A 16965-nucleotide genomic window follows, 5' to 3' on the forward strand; every position below is an offset into this window, starting at 1 on the left:
CATAGAGCAAGTTTAAAAGATCTTTAATGATGGACAATGAAACATATTTAAAGTCTTCATCTATACACAGTGTGTGTATATATATATATATATATATATATATATATATAATTCTTGTTACCTGTAGTAATTTAATAAAACCCCAGACCCCCCCCCCCCCCCCCAAAAAAAAATATTACTACTACTGTATTTCTAAAGTGGTAAATAACTATCTACAAACCCTTGGTGTAAAAAATATTTTTTTTAAGTATTTAGTAATTTACTATGCCTCTGTGAAATGTAACGGAGTAATACCATTGCATAGAGGGAGGGATCACAGCTCACACAATATCAGTGCTTTCCATATTCACAGGAGCCATTCCCATTTTACAATCAGTGCACTCCTTGCCTGTGTCCTTTTGCTAACAATAAGACCTGGCACAGAGGGGACAGTAATCAGCAGGGATATTCGTTTACAACGTATTTATATATTTATCGAGTGCACAAAGCCAATGGGTTTTCACAGTTAGAAAACATGATTGTAGGTATACTGTGTTCCTTCCCCCTTCAGACTGTACTCCCAGCACTGCCTTCAGTTAGAACAGTGTCTAATAATAACACAGCTTCACTATGTATTTACTACAACAGAGGCTCTGCAGTTGCAAAAAGGGTCAAACAAACAGAGTTTAAACTCCTGTATCTATTTCACTGGGGAGACCTGGTCTAAACCAGTTTACTAACGCTACACTGCTACATTCATACACATTGTATACGGTACTTACAAACTGTCTGCGTAATCCTCATTGCTCTGGTCAGTAGGATAAAACGTAGGAGTATACTATAGAACAGCTGTTGTCTTTCATATAACATCATAAACAAAGCTTTCTGATTATCTACAGCTATAGAGTAAAGTATAATACACCAAGCCCATACATTAAAACATAAAAGACTTTTAAACCACATATTCCTCCTAAAGATTCTCTTTTGATACTGAAGTGCTTTCACTTAACACAGTTAATGGGCCCCACTTTTTGTAATGACCAATATTAAAGTGGTTTATAAAAAACGGGTTTAAAGGTGGATAATGGCATCACCTATGTAGTGTGTGTTTAGTTTTTATTTGAGAACATGATTTCTAATCATGGGAGAGAAAGGTAGATAACATTAATGAATAGCCCAACTAAAGCAATACTTAAAGTGAATGAAGCTACAAAACAAAAAATCATCCGTTCTCTTTATAGGTCTCAAATGTACTTTCATGGTCATTTTACCTGGACAGTGAAATTGTCCCAACCAGTCAAGACCTTCTTTCCTGTTAGTAATGAATCAGCTGCTTCCCCTAATGATTGACATATTTAGCAGCCAGTAAGATGCTTGACCCCAAAGACACTGTTGGGGTGAAATGACCTAGGTCAGGCAAGGTATGTAAAGTGAGAACATTCTTTTGCCTTCTGTAGTACCAGAAAAAAAAAAAGATAATGAAAATACATATTTGCAATAGCATTTGTCTTTTAAAACAGCAGATTTGAGACCTGTATAGTGAATGAAAGTTCACATGATTTATACAAGTATTCTGTTATCTAAAACGACTTTAAAATACGAGGCAATGTATGTTTATGTAGCAACAATCTGACACACTTCTAATCTAAGACGTTAATACTCTGCCCTTCATGTTAACCACCTTGAGTCTGTCTCTCTTCTGAAGACTGACGCTCAGGTGTGCCGATGTGGTATTTGAAAAGCCTGTTTGGATTTGTATAGGTAGTTTCTTAATGTCTGCATAGTTGTAGGGCTCTGGTGTATTTCTGATGTATAGGCATTGGTGCAGAGGTTCAGTGTCTATTGCAGCTCCGCTTCCCTCTCCTCTATCAAGTGCTGGGCCACTCTGCGTGATATTCGCTGGATGTCTTTCACAATGCTTGGCTGATCTTCCAGGTCTTCATGTAGTGATCTTGCAATCTCCAAATTTCTGTAGTGTTCCGGCCTCACAAGATGACGCACTACTTGAAGGCATCTCTCTTTTAGTGTGTATACTGCAAATAATAACAAAACACAATATGGTCAAGGCATATGTCTTCTAGTGACAATTATAGGACAATCTGCCACAGTGGAGGCAGGCACATTTAACACAAGGTAGTGTAGAGTTTCACAATGTGGGGTAACGTATATGAAGGTTGTTTGTTTGTATAACGTATCACACTTTTACACAGGCCTTTATCTAGAGAACCATGTATCTAGATATGATGAAACTTGGAAGGACACCACTTTGCACACGTTATTGAGAGTATCAAAATCTGGGGGTATATGGAGGCACCATGTCTGTCTGTCCATTGTGTCTGGTCCCTAGCTGGTGATTGATGACAGAACTTTGTCTACCCGACACATAAAAGATCCCATTGATTCACCATCCTCTGTCTCCACTCAATCTCCAGCGGTGTCATTTGGTTATACTATTTGAAATACTGAAAAATGTTAACTTTGTTCCCTCTTTTTAGGATTTAGGATTTTAAAAAACTTCTCACCTAATGCTATATCCACATAGCCAATGATATGCATGCCTAGAGGTGGGGAATAAATAAATATACCTGGTAATGTGATGTTCACCATAACGGGCGGAGCATTTTCCTGTGCCTTTGGGAGAAACAACTCTCTTCCATTCACAAGCAGCCTCTCATCTGTTGCTGCATCTCTGAACATCCAGGGGTGACCTGAAATAAAACAAACAGTAATTAATTACTTAAAAAAAAGACAAAAACACAACTGAAGCACCCAGAATAATCAGAGTACCCCAATAATAACTTGAACTGAGAAAAGGGGGACTTTGTATCAAATAGGTGCCTGTAAGCCAGTCATGTGGTTTCAGTAACAAATCAATATATCTATACTCAATCAGTCATTGATGAATCTAGTGCAAACCAAAGGTACATCATTTTTCTATTTGAAAACGTAAAAGGTACTTTATCTAACATGAATAAAACCAAGAGAAACACATCAACCTGCAAATCCTCTAACAGGTTGAAAAAGGTACAGTATTAATCCCAAAATAATCCTTAATTTGGAAAGTATTACAAATACGGACACGATGAATGCATATAAAAGTTGACAGGGAACAAGAAAAGGGTTAAATGCATTACAAACGCTCATGCACCAATCTTGAAGCTGCACTGCAGGGTACTACCACAGGACAGCTGACCGCAGAACTTTAAAAAAGCAAACTGATCAGAAAGCAAACCACTGAGCAGGTAAATACAGCTGTGTGTTAAGAGATCTGAAATGCTGAAAATAACAATAAAGCCAAGTTGACCTTGCCTGTGCACTCCCTTCCTGATACGCTCAATGAGTAAATGCCTTCTAATCAGGGTTCTGTTGCTTAATTAGAGCAAAGATCTGAAAACAAGGCAGACTGTAGCTTGCATGTTACCTTGTGAATACACTGCTCACACAAACCTATAGTCAGCAAACACAGTCAACCCTCTCTATTCCGCAATAAGCGTGGGTGGCGTTATAGTGAGGGTCAGAAGAAAACACACACACACACACTCATAACCTTCTATCTTTGCAATAAATTAAAACGTTTTATTTAGTTAGTTATACAATTTCAGTATCTCCAGGCCATTTTAATAAAAAGTACTAGTTAATATAAAATATCACATTACAAGTTAGCACATTATAACATATCACATTACAGAATATCATAATGCAGATAAGAGCAGTTATTCAAGTAAGAGCAAAATAAAGCATATATCATATGGACTCTGCAGTGTTCCACAATAGCAGTTCGACTGATAGACGCAGTTTTTTTTTTTCACTCACTCACCCACGTATGTTGTCATCCTTCTCCCAGACCCAGGAAGCAGATCTTGGTAGCGATGCGGCTGCCCGATGAAATTGATCCAGACTGGTCGGACCACACGGGGACTTCTGTTGCAAAATATAACGTTGGAAGGTATTCGGCTGTTTATGGACCTCACAAAAGAGGGCGGGTCCGCGCCCACGGGAGCGTCTTGAGGCATCAGTGCTCAACGCAGTTTATAAATTACGACAGAAAGGGGACACAAAAGTTTTTTTTTTTTTTTTTTGTTTTTTTTTAACTTAACTGTGTGTAGTAAATGTGTTCTTCCACAAAGTTTAAATATCGGACCTTTTGATTAGATTCGGTAATTTTAAAAAGCCGTTTAAGGAAAGAAAAAAAAGTCACTTGCTGTTGTAGGTTATCATAGGAGCAAATCTAGCTCTGAAAATTGAACAACCCCTCAGAGCCTCCGATAATAATATCCCGTTACAGTTACAAACAGCTACATCCCCATATCCATGAGAAATATATATTTATTTAGTCAAAAGGCTATATTTTAGACGGTCTGGTTGTTCTGTAACAGGTGATTTAGTTTTAGTTATAAGACTTTTTCCGACGCCTTATCCTTTGGTTGTCGTGTTTTGTTTACAGTTTCCATTTTCCTGAAGACGCAGCACGGAAGGTCAACCCCCTAACAAATCTCCTCGCTTTATTGGATGATCAAGTGTCAGTTACTGTGTAAAACCATGACATCGACGTTTAAAACGACGGACTACAACACCCAGAAAACTCGGGAAGACGCATCTGTTGTCACAGGAAGTTAGAATGAAGTCGTGTTGCCAACACGGGAAGTTAAAAAACCTTTAAATTTGACAGTTCGGTGCAGCTTGGTATGTAATACTAATCTCACTCTGTTTAAAATGTAAATTATAGATATATTAACGGAAAAGCATGTATTGATAACTATATAGTGACTTGTCCAACAGTATAATGCAAGTGCTAGATTTTCTGCAAGGTGTCAATTCCATGTGTTATATACTAATTTATAATGCTTCATTCAACCACGTTGCAACTTTTATTTTTCAGTATACACCTAGTTGTATTCATATATTCAGTATTCAAACTATCAATAGTTTTTGTGGTCTGTAGTTAATGAAAAATATTGCGAGGCAAAACAAAACATTCTGGTGCCCTTGTTACGAAACTGAACATGATAATCACCTGGACGCTGTGTAGTTTATTTGTGTGCGTTAAAAGAAAGTGCTTATGTCAAAGTACACGATGAAAAGTTCTTGTGTCATACATGTCGAGCATGTATCTGCACTTGAAATATTTTTTGAAAACATACTTTGCATTTATTATGTTTGTCTTCCAATAGAGAGGAGTTTGTTGCTAACACCAACCAACATTGTTAATACACAGATAAAACAGCCATCGAATACATTATTTTTGCTATTCAATTTCAAAAGTGCAGATGGCCAGGAAGAATGCTTGCAGACCTCTTCAGAGAAAATACATAAAACAAGATGGTGGGGGTATTAGGCATTTATTTATAATTTTAATAAGAAAGGTGCTAATTGCAAGTGTTTAACTTTGACATCGGTGCTTAACACTTCAACGAGAGTAACAGGAACACAATTTGCAAGCTATTTAAATTAAGAAAAAAAAAAAAATCTGCCTGTAGCAACTAGTTGTGATTCCCATATGCTGCTGTTCTATAAAATGACTGCTGTATGGCTGTATGGTGAATTCAGAGGATTAGAAGCATATTCTATGGCAAGCGAGACCCTGCATTGAATAGTAGGCCCCTTGTTCTAATAGAACCCTGTTTATAAGATGCAATCCTGTGTGACAGCCTCTGTTTCTTACCTGTTGTGGGTTTCTCATTTTCCTCAGATGTGGAGGAGTGTGTTTCTGAGACCAGAGGTGGTTAATGGAATTCACCTCTTGTGGAAAACCAGAAGCTTGTTCACAATGCAGCTGAAGACCAAGGAGTTCCAGTCACTCTTTACAGAGGGGTTGAAGGGTATAGCAGGTACAGTCACCCTGTGGTTTGATGTGTAGTGAGAGAAAAATAATGCAAAATCTGACTTGCTGGTACAAATAATGAAGGCTTACACAAAGTATATACTGTATCATAACAACAAGCAGTGGCATTACCAACACACGTTGCATACAGTGTAACACACATTTGCGTTTGAATGGGCTGGCCCTCGTCTGATTAAATAATTATGCAGTTGTATCTTCAGTTCTTTATTCTTTAATAAATATGTAAAATTATATCTAGTGACCCACCTCACAAACACAGCAAATTGATCACCTACCACAGTAATGGAATAGCAAAGTGTAATAAACCTATCTAGTTAGGTAAGCATTGTAATGCCCAGAAAGTTATGGTAAAGCATGATACACTATTGTAAATGGATAGTATAAGCATAGGGAAAAGCATGGGGGAAATCTGCAAAATTACAGTGCAAATTTGCCATAAGTGAGTTAGGGTTAGAATAAAACAGAATTGGAGTGTTGGCATTTGGATTTTGGAATTTCTGAATTACCCTAAATAAAGCAGTGCACACACACACAAGGCATGCCTTTTTATTTGCAGACTACATTAATCTATGGGTGTCACAAGGCTGGCTGGTAGTGACACGTCAGACCCGGAAGAAACACACAGACAGACGGTGGTGATGAGTGAAACTGAGACGCAATGGTAGCGTTCAGAAGGTTTATTGCAAAATAAAAAGGTTTTAAACACAAAACAGGACACGGCACTTACGCCAAAATAAATATATAAACAAAACGAACAGACACTGACATACAGGGACGAACACTAACAAGTACTGTGCTGGCACTTCCAGCACGCTGTAGCAGTTGTTATCTTTTTAGTTTCTTTTTAGTTCTCCTCCTCTCTCTCCCGTTCTCCACTCTCGAACACCCCACCCCGAGTGAATGAAACGTGCATCTATTTATACTGTTGTGCTGGGATTCAATTACTAATTAATTATTCATTTGAATCCCAGCACGTGAATTAATTATGTGCAACCTCGTGCGTGCATATTACTTCCTTTAAATGCACGTGCAGTGATGTGCAATCCTGTGCCTAAATACAATGATACATTTTTAAATACACGTGAAACACAGACCCGTTTATATCCCGTGTACCAATGACTAAACACCAACATTAACAAACGCACCATAACACACAAATGCACACAGGGGCGGGATACATTGCCACAATGGGTTAAAACTAAAAGATTAAAACCTAAACAAAATATCTAAATAGAAAATGTGAAGACTGATAAATCTGTATGATATGATTCCACTGAGACAAGTCTTAATCCTTGATGGACCATTTTAGTAATACTTTCTGATCAGATGAATTGTTCTGTGTCTTCCAGAGCTGTTTGAGAAGCACAGGTTTGAGCTGAGGATCGCTGGAGGTGCTGTGAGAGATCTCTTGAATGGAAAGCAGCCTCAGGATGTGGACTTTGCCACCACAGCTACCCCTGAGGAGATGAAAAACATGTTCCAGGCGGCTGGTATTCGAATGATCAACAACAAAGGAGAGCAACATGGAACCATAACCGCAAGGGTCAGTGTTTAATGTTCAGAAGCGTTTCTAATCGGTCAAGTAGTTTGAGAGTACATCATTGACATGTGCAAAAATCCCTCCAGGCCAGTTTAAACAGATTGCAGGTTCGTCATGTTGAATCTGTCCATTGTTATATGTTCAGATTGTCAAACCCCTGAAACATCACACACTAACGAGGATAGGTTGTGTAAGTAGGATCTGAGGAAGATCAGGTGGGATCTCGGTACATCCGGGTCATTAAATCAACTAGGGAATACTTTTTTTTTCAAGATTCTCGGGAGTGTTCACCAGGAGAGAGAGAGAATTTCTCTTCTAAACACTGCAGTGTATCCAGATCACGCTTCCTCCTGCAATAATGGCAGTTTGGTGTTCCACAATACACCACTCATTCCAATCAGAGCACAGGCACTGATGTGTTACTTCTGTTTTTCCGGTTTAGTACAGGTCCTTTTTTTAGCAATTGTAAGGGATAGTAATACAAATTGTGTCAAAGCTTGTAAAGTCACCTAGCAAGCAGGGATGAACCAATCTCGGAATCTTCCAGATCTACCCAAGCTGGGAAAGTGCCATCTTGGGGACCTAGCCACTTAGCTAAATTGTGTAGTTGGAAATCAATAACCTATTTGGCTGCTAAACCACCTTTGGACTTGGAACTTTAAAGTGTAGATATTTTAATCTTGGGTTTCTTATGTTTCCATTTTTATAAAGTAATGGGATCTGTTTTTCAACTTAAATGCATAATCTGCTTTGCTTAGTTAACTAATGCTGAAGTAAATGTGCCCTGAACTTTCAAAGCAGAGAGATTTACACAACACAAGCTCCCAAGCTTTGCAGACAAGCAATCCCTCCATGCACAGAACATTACATCTTGTTGTGTGTTGTAGCTTCACGAGCAGAACTTTGAAGTGACGACACTGCGAGTGGACGTTGCGACTGATGGAAGGCATGCGGAAGTGGAGTTCACCACAGACTGGAAGAAGGATGCAGAGAGACGGGATCTCACCATCAACTCCATGTTTCTAGGTAAACCGTGCATTAGCCATGAAGCTTTTCATTGAAAGAGTCTCTTCAGTGTGATAATAAAGAGATGCTCTGCAGCTGTACGGCTCAGAATGTCTGAGCAAGAGTTTTATTGAAAGATTAATTTCTCGTATGACCAGCTCTCTTAAAAACCCTTTTACTCAATCACGGTACTGGTCACAATTATAATTGTTAAATATAAAAAAAAGACTTCCAGAAATAAAATCTCAGCTTGTAAGAAGTTTCAAATGAGCAGCAAGGTTTGACAACCTTTTCTCCAGTTTCAGACAACCACTCATATGTCCCTCAGCCACAAGGGGGAACCCATCACACTGCTGTAGATTTCCAGTTCATCTACATACCCTCATTCATACTCCCTGCACGCACAATTACATTCAGTTTAATTCATCCATTTACTATGTTTTTGTCTCTAACAAGGAAAACAATAGCAACCAGTGGTACTTTTTTTAAAATTTTAATTAACTTCTCATGTGGAGTGCCCTTAGTTGGGTGATTAAGTAGTTTGCATTAATAATACATTTGGGATCATTTGTTTGTATTCAACATGCTTGAAACTACTACAAATGACATAACATTTCTACTTCATATAAGATACATACCTAGAAGACCTGGCAAGGAAAACAGCTGTATTGTATGAAGAGTTGAGGTCACACTTGTATGGGGGTTTTGTGATGTGGACAAAGGTATAACGGGGGTTTTTCTGTGATCTACGTATTTTTGTACACCTTTGTCTGGCTTACTGTCAAGTCTGTTTATTTATAACTTTGGATGTCTTTTTTTTTTTTTTATATATATAATATATATATATATATATATATATATATATATATATATATATATATATATATATATATATATATATATATTTTGTAGATGACTAGTTATCCCCCACTGAGAATAACATAATATAGTGGAGATAGTCTGTCTATACATAAACACATATGACCTCTAATCTGTATGTCACACTTCTATTTGTGCATATATATGGAGAACTGCTTATCCAATTGTCATAAGAATTAAAATGCACGTTATTTAGCATTTTGTACTGGGAGTATCACATTCTGTCTGTCCCTAAACCCACCTGCCTGAATCTCATACCTAAATATTTACATTTATCCTGAAAATCGCATTAAACATTGCATTGGCATTAAACATTGCATTGCCCATTCATATTCTGTAAATGCTCTTGACCTATGTCATGGTCAGGAATGTATGTTTCAAGTCCAATTCGTTTCCAATACTGTAATGTGACTGTGTGCAGTACTGCTGTTCACACTGGTCCTGCTGGTCTCTGATAGGACTGGATGGCACTCTGTATGATTACTTCAATGGCTTTGAAGACCTGCAGAACAGAAAGATGAGATTTGTCGGAAGTGCAGCCGAGAGGATCCAGGAAGATTATTTAAGGATCCTACGATATTTCAGGTATTGAAAAATCATAATGGTCTTTGCACAAAAAAAACACAAAAATATGCATGAATGCAGTAATTCAATAAATGATGGCTTTTGGAGTTCATTAATGCCATGCAGTTGGTGATTCATGTGAGCTGAATGGTTAACAACAGTAGTACAAGGATGGGAAAGGCAGGGTTAGGTAAAAACTATAATAAACCAATATAGGAGCAAGAGAACTCGGGAGGATTGCAAACACCCAAAACTGTAAGGCGAGTGTTAAAACAACTAAATTAAAATTGCTTTTGAGCAACAGTAAACAGGTAACACAGGTAACGCAGCAGCCAGGTAGCGGGAGCCTGAGCTCTTGGGATAATTGTGAGACAATGGAACAGCCAGAAGCAAAAATAAAATAATAATGCGATTTTTAAAATAGGATTTTTAAGTTTTCCATTCTTATTATTCCCCACCGGGGATGCATATCATTGATGGAGATCCAGTGGAACCATACATACAACAAAAAGAAACACACAAAATCAGATCTAGAGAATTGGTTCTTAAAGGCTTTTAAGGAAAGAACGTGACAGAGCAATATGTATGTATGTATTCATTATATGTATGTATGCATTATGGTTATAAACCCTATTTATTTCCTCTTTAAAACATGTGGACCTTTTCCAAGAGAATGTCATATATTTAATAATCCTTTTGCATTATTTGAATTCAGGTTTTACGGCAGGATAGCAGAAGAGCCTGGTGATCACGAGCCTGAGACTTTAGAAGCAATAAAGGAAAACTCCAAGGGACTGGCTGCGATCTCCGGAGAGAGAATCTGGATGGAACTGAAGAAGACTCTGACTGGAAACCATGCAGCTCACCTTGTCTCCCTCATGTATGACCTGGACGTGGCTCAATATATCGGTAAGCCGTCATGAATTATTATTATTATTATTATTATTATTATTTATTTCTTAGCAGACGCCCTTATCCAGGGCGACTTACAATTGTTACAAGATATTTTTACATACAATTACCCATTTATACAGTTGGGTTTTTTACTGGAGCAATCTAGGTAAAGTACCTTGCTCAAGACAACAGCAGTGTCCCCCACTGGGGATTGAACCCACAACCCTCCGGTCAAGAGTCCAGAGCCCTAACCACTACTCCACACTGCTGCCATGTGGGTTAATGCACTAACATTTAGACCCTTATTAAAGTTTATCATGGTCATTAGTGCTGTCTAAAAATATTAATGACACTAACCTGTGAAACATATCTCCTTTAAAAACATCCTGGTTTCCTTCCCCTTAAGCCTTTTAATGAACACTATTAGAAACAGATTTTATTCTGACTGAAAAATAAAATAATACAAAATGAAACTTAACAAACCATCAACATAATTACTGAATGGGTGTTTGGGCAAATAGCAAAAACAATAACTGTCAAAATTACCTGATTTACTCAAATATAATTCTTCTGTGTTGTGTCTCTGGTATACACTAGATTTGAAACATGTTTGGCCACATTCACAAAGCATTTACAACTGTGCTAATAAAGCACCAGTTTTTTTTCCCATAAAGAAAACAAAATATTGACATTAAAAAGCTTAAAATGAATAACTGAACTAGGGATGTAATAGTTTAAATTATAACTTTTTTTTCTTAAACGTTTAATATATAATTAGTTTAAACTAGAGTAAAAAAACAACTACATAAGCACGTCTCGCATACATCCATAGAATGTAAATACTAATTTGCGTGCTGCATAGTGACAGGGAAAAGAACTCTGGATGATTGCATTAGCGGGGTGAGAAGGAGAATCCAGCTACTAGCTAACATGGATCGTTCGAAAAGAAGCTAAGGCTGAGAAATGAACTGAGCTTTTGAGCCCCATCGTAGCTGAAGACATGCTGTCAATAAGTTGTGTTGAAGGTGCAGGATTTCCAATAAGTTGTGTTGAAGGTGCAGGATTTCCAATAAGTTGTGTTGAAGGTGCAGGATTTCCAATAAGTTGTGTTGAAGGTGCAGGATTTCCAATAAGTTGTGTTGAAGGTGCAGGATTTCTCATAAGTTGTGTTGAAGGTGCAGGATTTCTCAAGTTTTTCAGAGCCAGAATACCATTTGCCTTTGAGGCAAACTATAACCGCATGCATGGAGAAAGGATTTCTGAATAAAGCAGAACTTTTTTGACAGCTGCTGAAAAACCACCAAACGTTTTGGAGCTTTTTGTTCAACCTGAATTTTTTCTTAAACTAAAACAACTGAGGTTGGAAGATGCAGTTACTGTAAACTAAGATTAAAATTGAACTTGTATTTCCTTTTTTTCAAATAAGGGTTTCTGAATGAAGCAGATTATTATTTTTTTTTTTCCCCCAACTTGAAATGAGAATGTTTTGAATATTCCTGGATTTGTGGTCTTCAAATTGATTTGTGTTCTGGAGCTCTGGTTGCACAGCAGTTGTTTACTGTTTTGAGTAACTTGAACACTGGATAAATGATTCTTGGTAAGTACAATAACATAAGCAACATATTGATTGTGTACGGAGTAGATGTATATGCCAGTGTCACTTTTTGTAATCGTTTAAAGTACCAAAATAACAAGAGTTTAATCAAATACCTTATTAAACGATATTTGCATCCCAACAACCTTGGCTGTTTCTTGCTAGATCTGTATCATTAGCAGTTTTCAAGGGTGCAAAGTTAACACTGTTGTAAATGCTGTATGAATGTGACCCTTTGTCCTTCACGGATGAGTGTTCTCGTTGTCAGGGTTACCTGTGAACGGGAGTCTGGAGGAACTGAAGCGTGTGTGGAAGAACGCACAGCACCGGAACCCCAAGCCCATGACCATCCTGTCTGCTCTGTTCCGAGGGCCGGACGATGTGAACAAGCTGGATCTGAGGGTAAAAATCTCCAGAGAAGAGAAGAACCTCGGCCTGTTCTTGGTGAAGCACAGAAGAGATCTACGCAAGGCAGACGATGAGGCGGACAGCTTGAAGCCATTCAGAGACTATATCATAGACGTCAGTAATATTTCTGTATTTGATTTTCTAATGTTAAAGAATTGTGTCAAAAATATAAAATGTTGGTATTTATTTGGGGATATCTGTTTGTGATAAAACTTGCAAAGGATATTTTTTAGCACAAGTTAGTATTATATTCAGGGGCTTTAAGGAGGATGCTGGTCTGTCTTTCACGCTTTCTGGCTGTAAGACACACACATATATAAACCATTTTGTCTAATTGTGATGAAACATGTCTCGCTCATAAGTTATTGAGAGTATCAGAAATTATATGGAGGCATTTGATTGGCGGATGTCGGTCATGATTTATTTTTCAATATTGATATTGATAGCTCTAATTTTGAATTGAAAGGGAGTCAATATCCCTGACATTTTTTTTTGTTTGTTTTGTTACTTAAGTCGAGGGAGCCAGATGTCCAAAGCAGAATCTGTGAATTGCTGAAATACCAGGGAGAGGAACAGCTGTTAGCAGAAATGGAGAAGTGGTCTATCCCACGCTTCCCAGTCAGCGGGCATGACCTGAGAAAAATGGGGATCACCTCTGGGAAAGAGATCGGCGCAATACTGCAGACTCTGAGGGACCTCTGGAAAAAGAGTGGCTATCAAATCGACAAAGATGAACTTTTGAAGGATGTCAAAAATCTATAGAAAAAGAGAATCCTTTTCCACTGTGAAATATCTGCCTCAACTGATGGAAATAAGACTCCCATGGCATAGCAGTGTGAGCCAATCCAGATTTGAGTGTGCTAGGAGATACACCTCCACTTGTTACCTTGTTACATGGCAGGTAATTAAAGGGTTTATAGTTTGTGATAAAATTCCATGAATCATACCAGTCGAGCACTTTCATTGACTCTGTCACTCTGTCGATCTCATATGTAGTACTGGAATGTTGTTGTGTTTTTCTTTTTTTTTTTTAATTAAGCAATGCTCTTCAATATTGAATTACAGTAGAACCTGTCATGTCCTATTTCATTGGTTCCAGGGGTCCATTGGATATGTATGAATACCGCATCAGAATGTGTGTTATTTATTTAAGACTTCACTTATCCATTGGTTTCCTTTCCATGATGTCTTTTTACTAAACTCTGCTATGACTACAAGCCAGCAAACACATTTCAAGCAGTTCGAATATTCAGATATCTATTACACATATCAAATATTTGTTTTCATTCTTAACTGGTACAGTTCTAAGTGAAAGAAAGTTCTTAGTTTGCATGCTTTAATTCTAAGCAGTTTCTCTGGGGTCAAAGCAAGGCATTGGCTGTAAAACATGGCAGCCATCGGGCAATCTGCCATGTTTAATGACAGCACAGAATGCGTTGAAGAAGAGGGGACATTTTCACTCTCAAGTTTAATGACAGGACAGAATGCGTTGAAGGAGAGGGGACAGTTTCACTCAGGTTTAATGACAGGATAAAATGCGTTGAAGGAGAGGGGACAGTTTCACTCTCATGTTTAATGACAGGACAGAATACGTTGGAGAGGGGACAGTTTCACTCTCATGTTTAGTGACAGGACAGAATGTGTTGAAGGAGAGGGGACAGTTTCACTCATGTTTCACTGGGTGTGAGCTGGGGGGGGAAGGATAAGGCAGAAGAAGCAGCAAGGAGCAGTTAGTAGGACAGAATGTGGTTACTGACTGAGGGTGACGCTGTCGCACATCTCAGGGGCAGAGGACCCAGCAACCGAAACGGGATAGAAAGATGGTCACTGACTGAGGGCGGCGCTGCCAACACAACTCGGGGGCGAAGGACCCAGCGACCAAAGACAGGATAGAAAAGAGGTCACCGACTGGGGCCGACGCTGTCGACATCCCAGGGGCGGAGGACCCGGCAACCGAAAACACATATGAGGGTTATGACTTGGAAAGCCGCCCCTCGGGAGCAGATGAGAGAGGTACCCAGCATCTGAGGCTTCTGTAAGGGGTGCTCGTAAAACCCCTGATTGGCCGAGACGTCACGCTGCCTGGGACCTGAAAATAAGGACAAAGCATTGAGGTTAGTATAAGACTCGGCACGAGTGACCACGTCCTGAAGAGAGGCAGAATAGAAGAGAGCCTTGAGTGAGATAAGATGAGCGCAGGAGCTGCGACAGGACAGAGTTTGGCCGGGGGTCCGCTCTGACTCACGCGGTGAGAACCCCTGAAGCTAAGGGAGACGGCTGCCTAGCCCTGAGGTTGGGGAAGTGAGCCTCACTTACCCCCCAGAGATGACCGATGCGAAGGCATGTAGAAGGTGGAGGAGCGGAGGAGGAGGAAAACTAAACACTAGACAGAAAAGGTGCAGGTGATCAGGTCTTAAATAGTAAATAGATACTAATTAACGGGAGATTAGAAAATTGAAAGATTAGAAGATTAGCGCCCCCCCCAGCTCCACGCCCCCCGAACCTTGCAAGCTAACATTTAATGACAGGACAAAATGCGTTGAAGGAGAGGGGACAGTTTCATGTTTAATGACAGGACAAAATGCATTGAAGGAGAGGGGACAGTTTCACTCATGGTGAAATGACCTGGGAAGTGTAAGGACATGCAAAAATGATGGACCCAGATAAAATCTTCTAAGGTGAGAATACAAGCTAGCTGACAGTTTCTGTATGAACCTATTTAAGTGTTGTGATCACCACTAAGCAGTTTTTTTTGTTTTTGTTTTAACATCACTGGGAGTTTAGCAATACTAGTTTTTGCTTGTTTGTTCTTTAATATAACATTTAGTACATAGTGTATTGCATTAGGTGTATTTTTCATACACAGTTTGACTCAAAACACCATATCTGAGTGTGTTCTGCCAAACTGCAAAAGACAGTAATGAGCAGTCACATGGTGTTCCCTCATTTGGCTCCTGTACTAGTGGTGGGAGTTGATGGACACATAAATAACCTAGGATTTCAAAGGAGTCATGACAGAACATGTGTTCTGTAGTTGGAGCCCTTTTAGGTTCAGTGCAGAATCACAGTGGGCGGTCAATTATCTGTAATACACAGTCAATCCCAGCTACACACAGCATCATGGAACTGGATGCTGTGGAGGTGGTCAAAAAACAACCAACTGCCTGATCAAAAGAGCAGCAAAACTGGACAAAGATTAAACACAAAGAATGAAAAAGACTGAATGCTTTTCATAACCAGAGAAGCAGGCTTCAATTGCTATTAGCAGGGACACGAGACATGCAATTGCACATCTAACAAACATCAAAAAACAAAAGAAAAATAATCAGTATGGGGAAGGAAACTTGCATGGACAAATCCACAGCTTTCAGCAAAACAAAATAGTTTGTTTAAAGAGGAACAGCCTTTAAAATTCCAAGGACTAATAATAAAAAGTTGCAATTCACGTAGACGGTGGTGCCACTATAACTTTTTATCTAGGAAGTTTGTTGGACTTTCAAATCTACCATTGCATGTGTTAGAAAACAAGAAATGACATAAAAACACAAATCTTGTTCACTGCACTGATACCTCTTCTGTGTTAATTCAATGTGTCATTTGTCTTAAACCACCACCCCTAACTTTTTTATATACATTTTAAGTTACATGAAGAACACGCTGTTTTTTTTTTTTGACCACATTGCCAATGATGTACCCACCTAGTCTGTCCCAAAAACACTGTAGTCAAGGGCTGATCACCAGATTTGGTGCTCAGATGATTAAACTGGCTGATGGTCTTCCAGAGAATGTATATATATGGTGAATGATTTAATAATTAGAGAGTACCAGGAGCAAATTGGTTTATTTGTTGTGCTACTAGGGACTTAGGACATACTTCTCATGACCGGCTGACCATGATGCAGAGTTAATTGAAGAACCAATGTGATATCGCTGTGTACAGATTAGCAATGACAAATGGAAATGTTTTCATTTTTTTCTCAGATGCATTAACAATAAAGAACACAGCTCTAACAGGTGGTTTTCACAGTTTGATGGAACTGTCCAGAACTCCTTTCCGGACAGCCTGCACAAAAGACAGTTGAGCATGAAGTGGTGCTGAAAGGACAGTTGAGCATTGAGTTGGAACCTGGAGTAGCTCCTGTGTCTCGGCTGCTGTACGGCCTTTCAATTGAAATTCTCATTTTCAACAAGGACCTGAAAAGAGGCTCACAATACCGCAGCAAACAACATAAAACACAATAAATAAGTTTTAAAAAAACA

The 16965-nt window shown here is 38.8% G+C and overlaps 2 protein-coding genes across 2 annotated transcripts; one reads left to right on the forward strand and one right to left on the reverse strand.

The window, feature by feature from the left end:
- Positions 1-412: 412 nt before the first annotated feature.
- On the reverse strand, positions 413-4430 carry LOC131696476 (von Hippel-Lindau disease tumor suppressor-like). The gene is made up of 3 exons (XM_034020623.3): positions 3797-4430; positions 2565-2687; positions 413-2012 (listed from the first exon to the last, which is right to left on the reverse strand). The coding sequence occupies exons 1-3, from the start codon at positions 3990-3992 to the stop codon at positions 1819-1821; spliced, it is 513 nt and encodes a 170-aa protein (XP_033876514.1). The 5' UTR covers positions 3993-4430; the 3' UTR covers positions 413-1818.
- On the forward strand, positions 3839-16154 carry LOC117412332 (CCA tRNA nucleotidyltransferase 1, mitochondrial-like). Its single transcript, XM_034020622.3, has 9 exons — positions 3839-3925; positions 4424-4662; positions 5669-5807; positions 7171-7364; positions 8249-8387; positions 9704-9830; positions 10525-10718; positions 12566-12819; positions 13219-16154. Exons 3-9 carry the CDS (start codon positions 5669-5671, stop codon positions 13465-13467), a joined length of 1296 nt encoding a protein of 431 aa, XP_033876513.2. The 5' UTR covers positions 3839-3925; positions 4424-4662; the 3' UTR covers positions 13468-16154.
- Positions 16155-16965: the final 811 nt, after the last annotated feature.

The sequence above is a fragment of the Acipenser ruthenus genome, chromosome 16 (genome assembly GCF_902713425.1).
Source record: "Acipenser ruthenus chromosome 16, fAciRut3.2 maternal haplotype, whole genome shotgun sequence".
Taxonomy (NCBI): Eukaryota; Metazoa; Chordata; class Actinopteri; order Acipenseriformes; family Acipenseridae; genus Acipenser; species Acipenser ruthenus.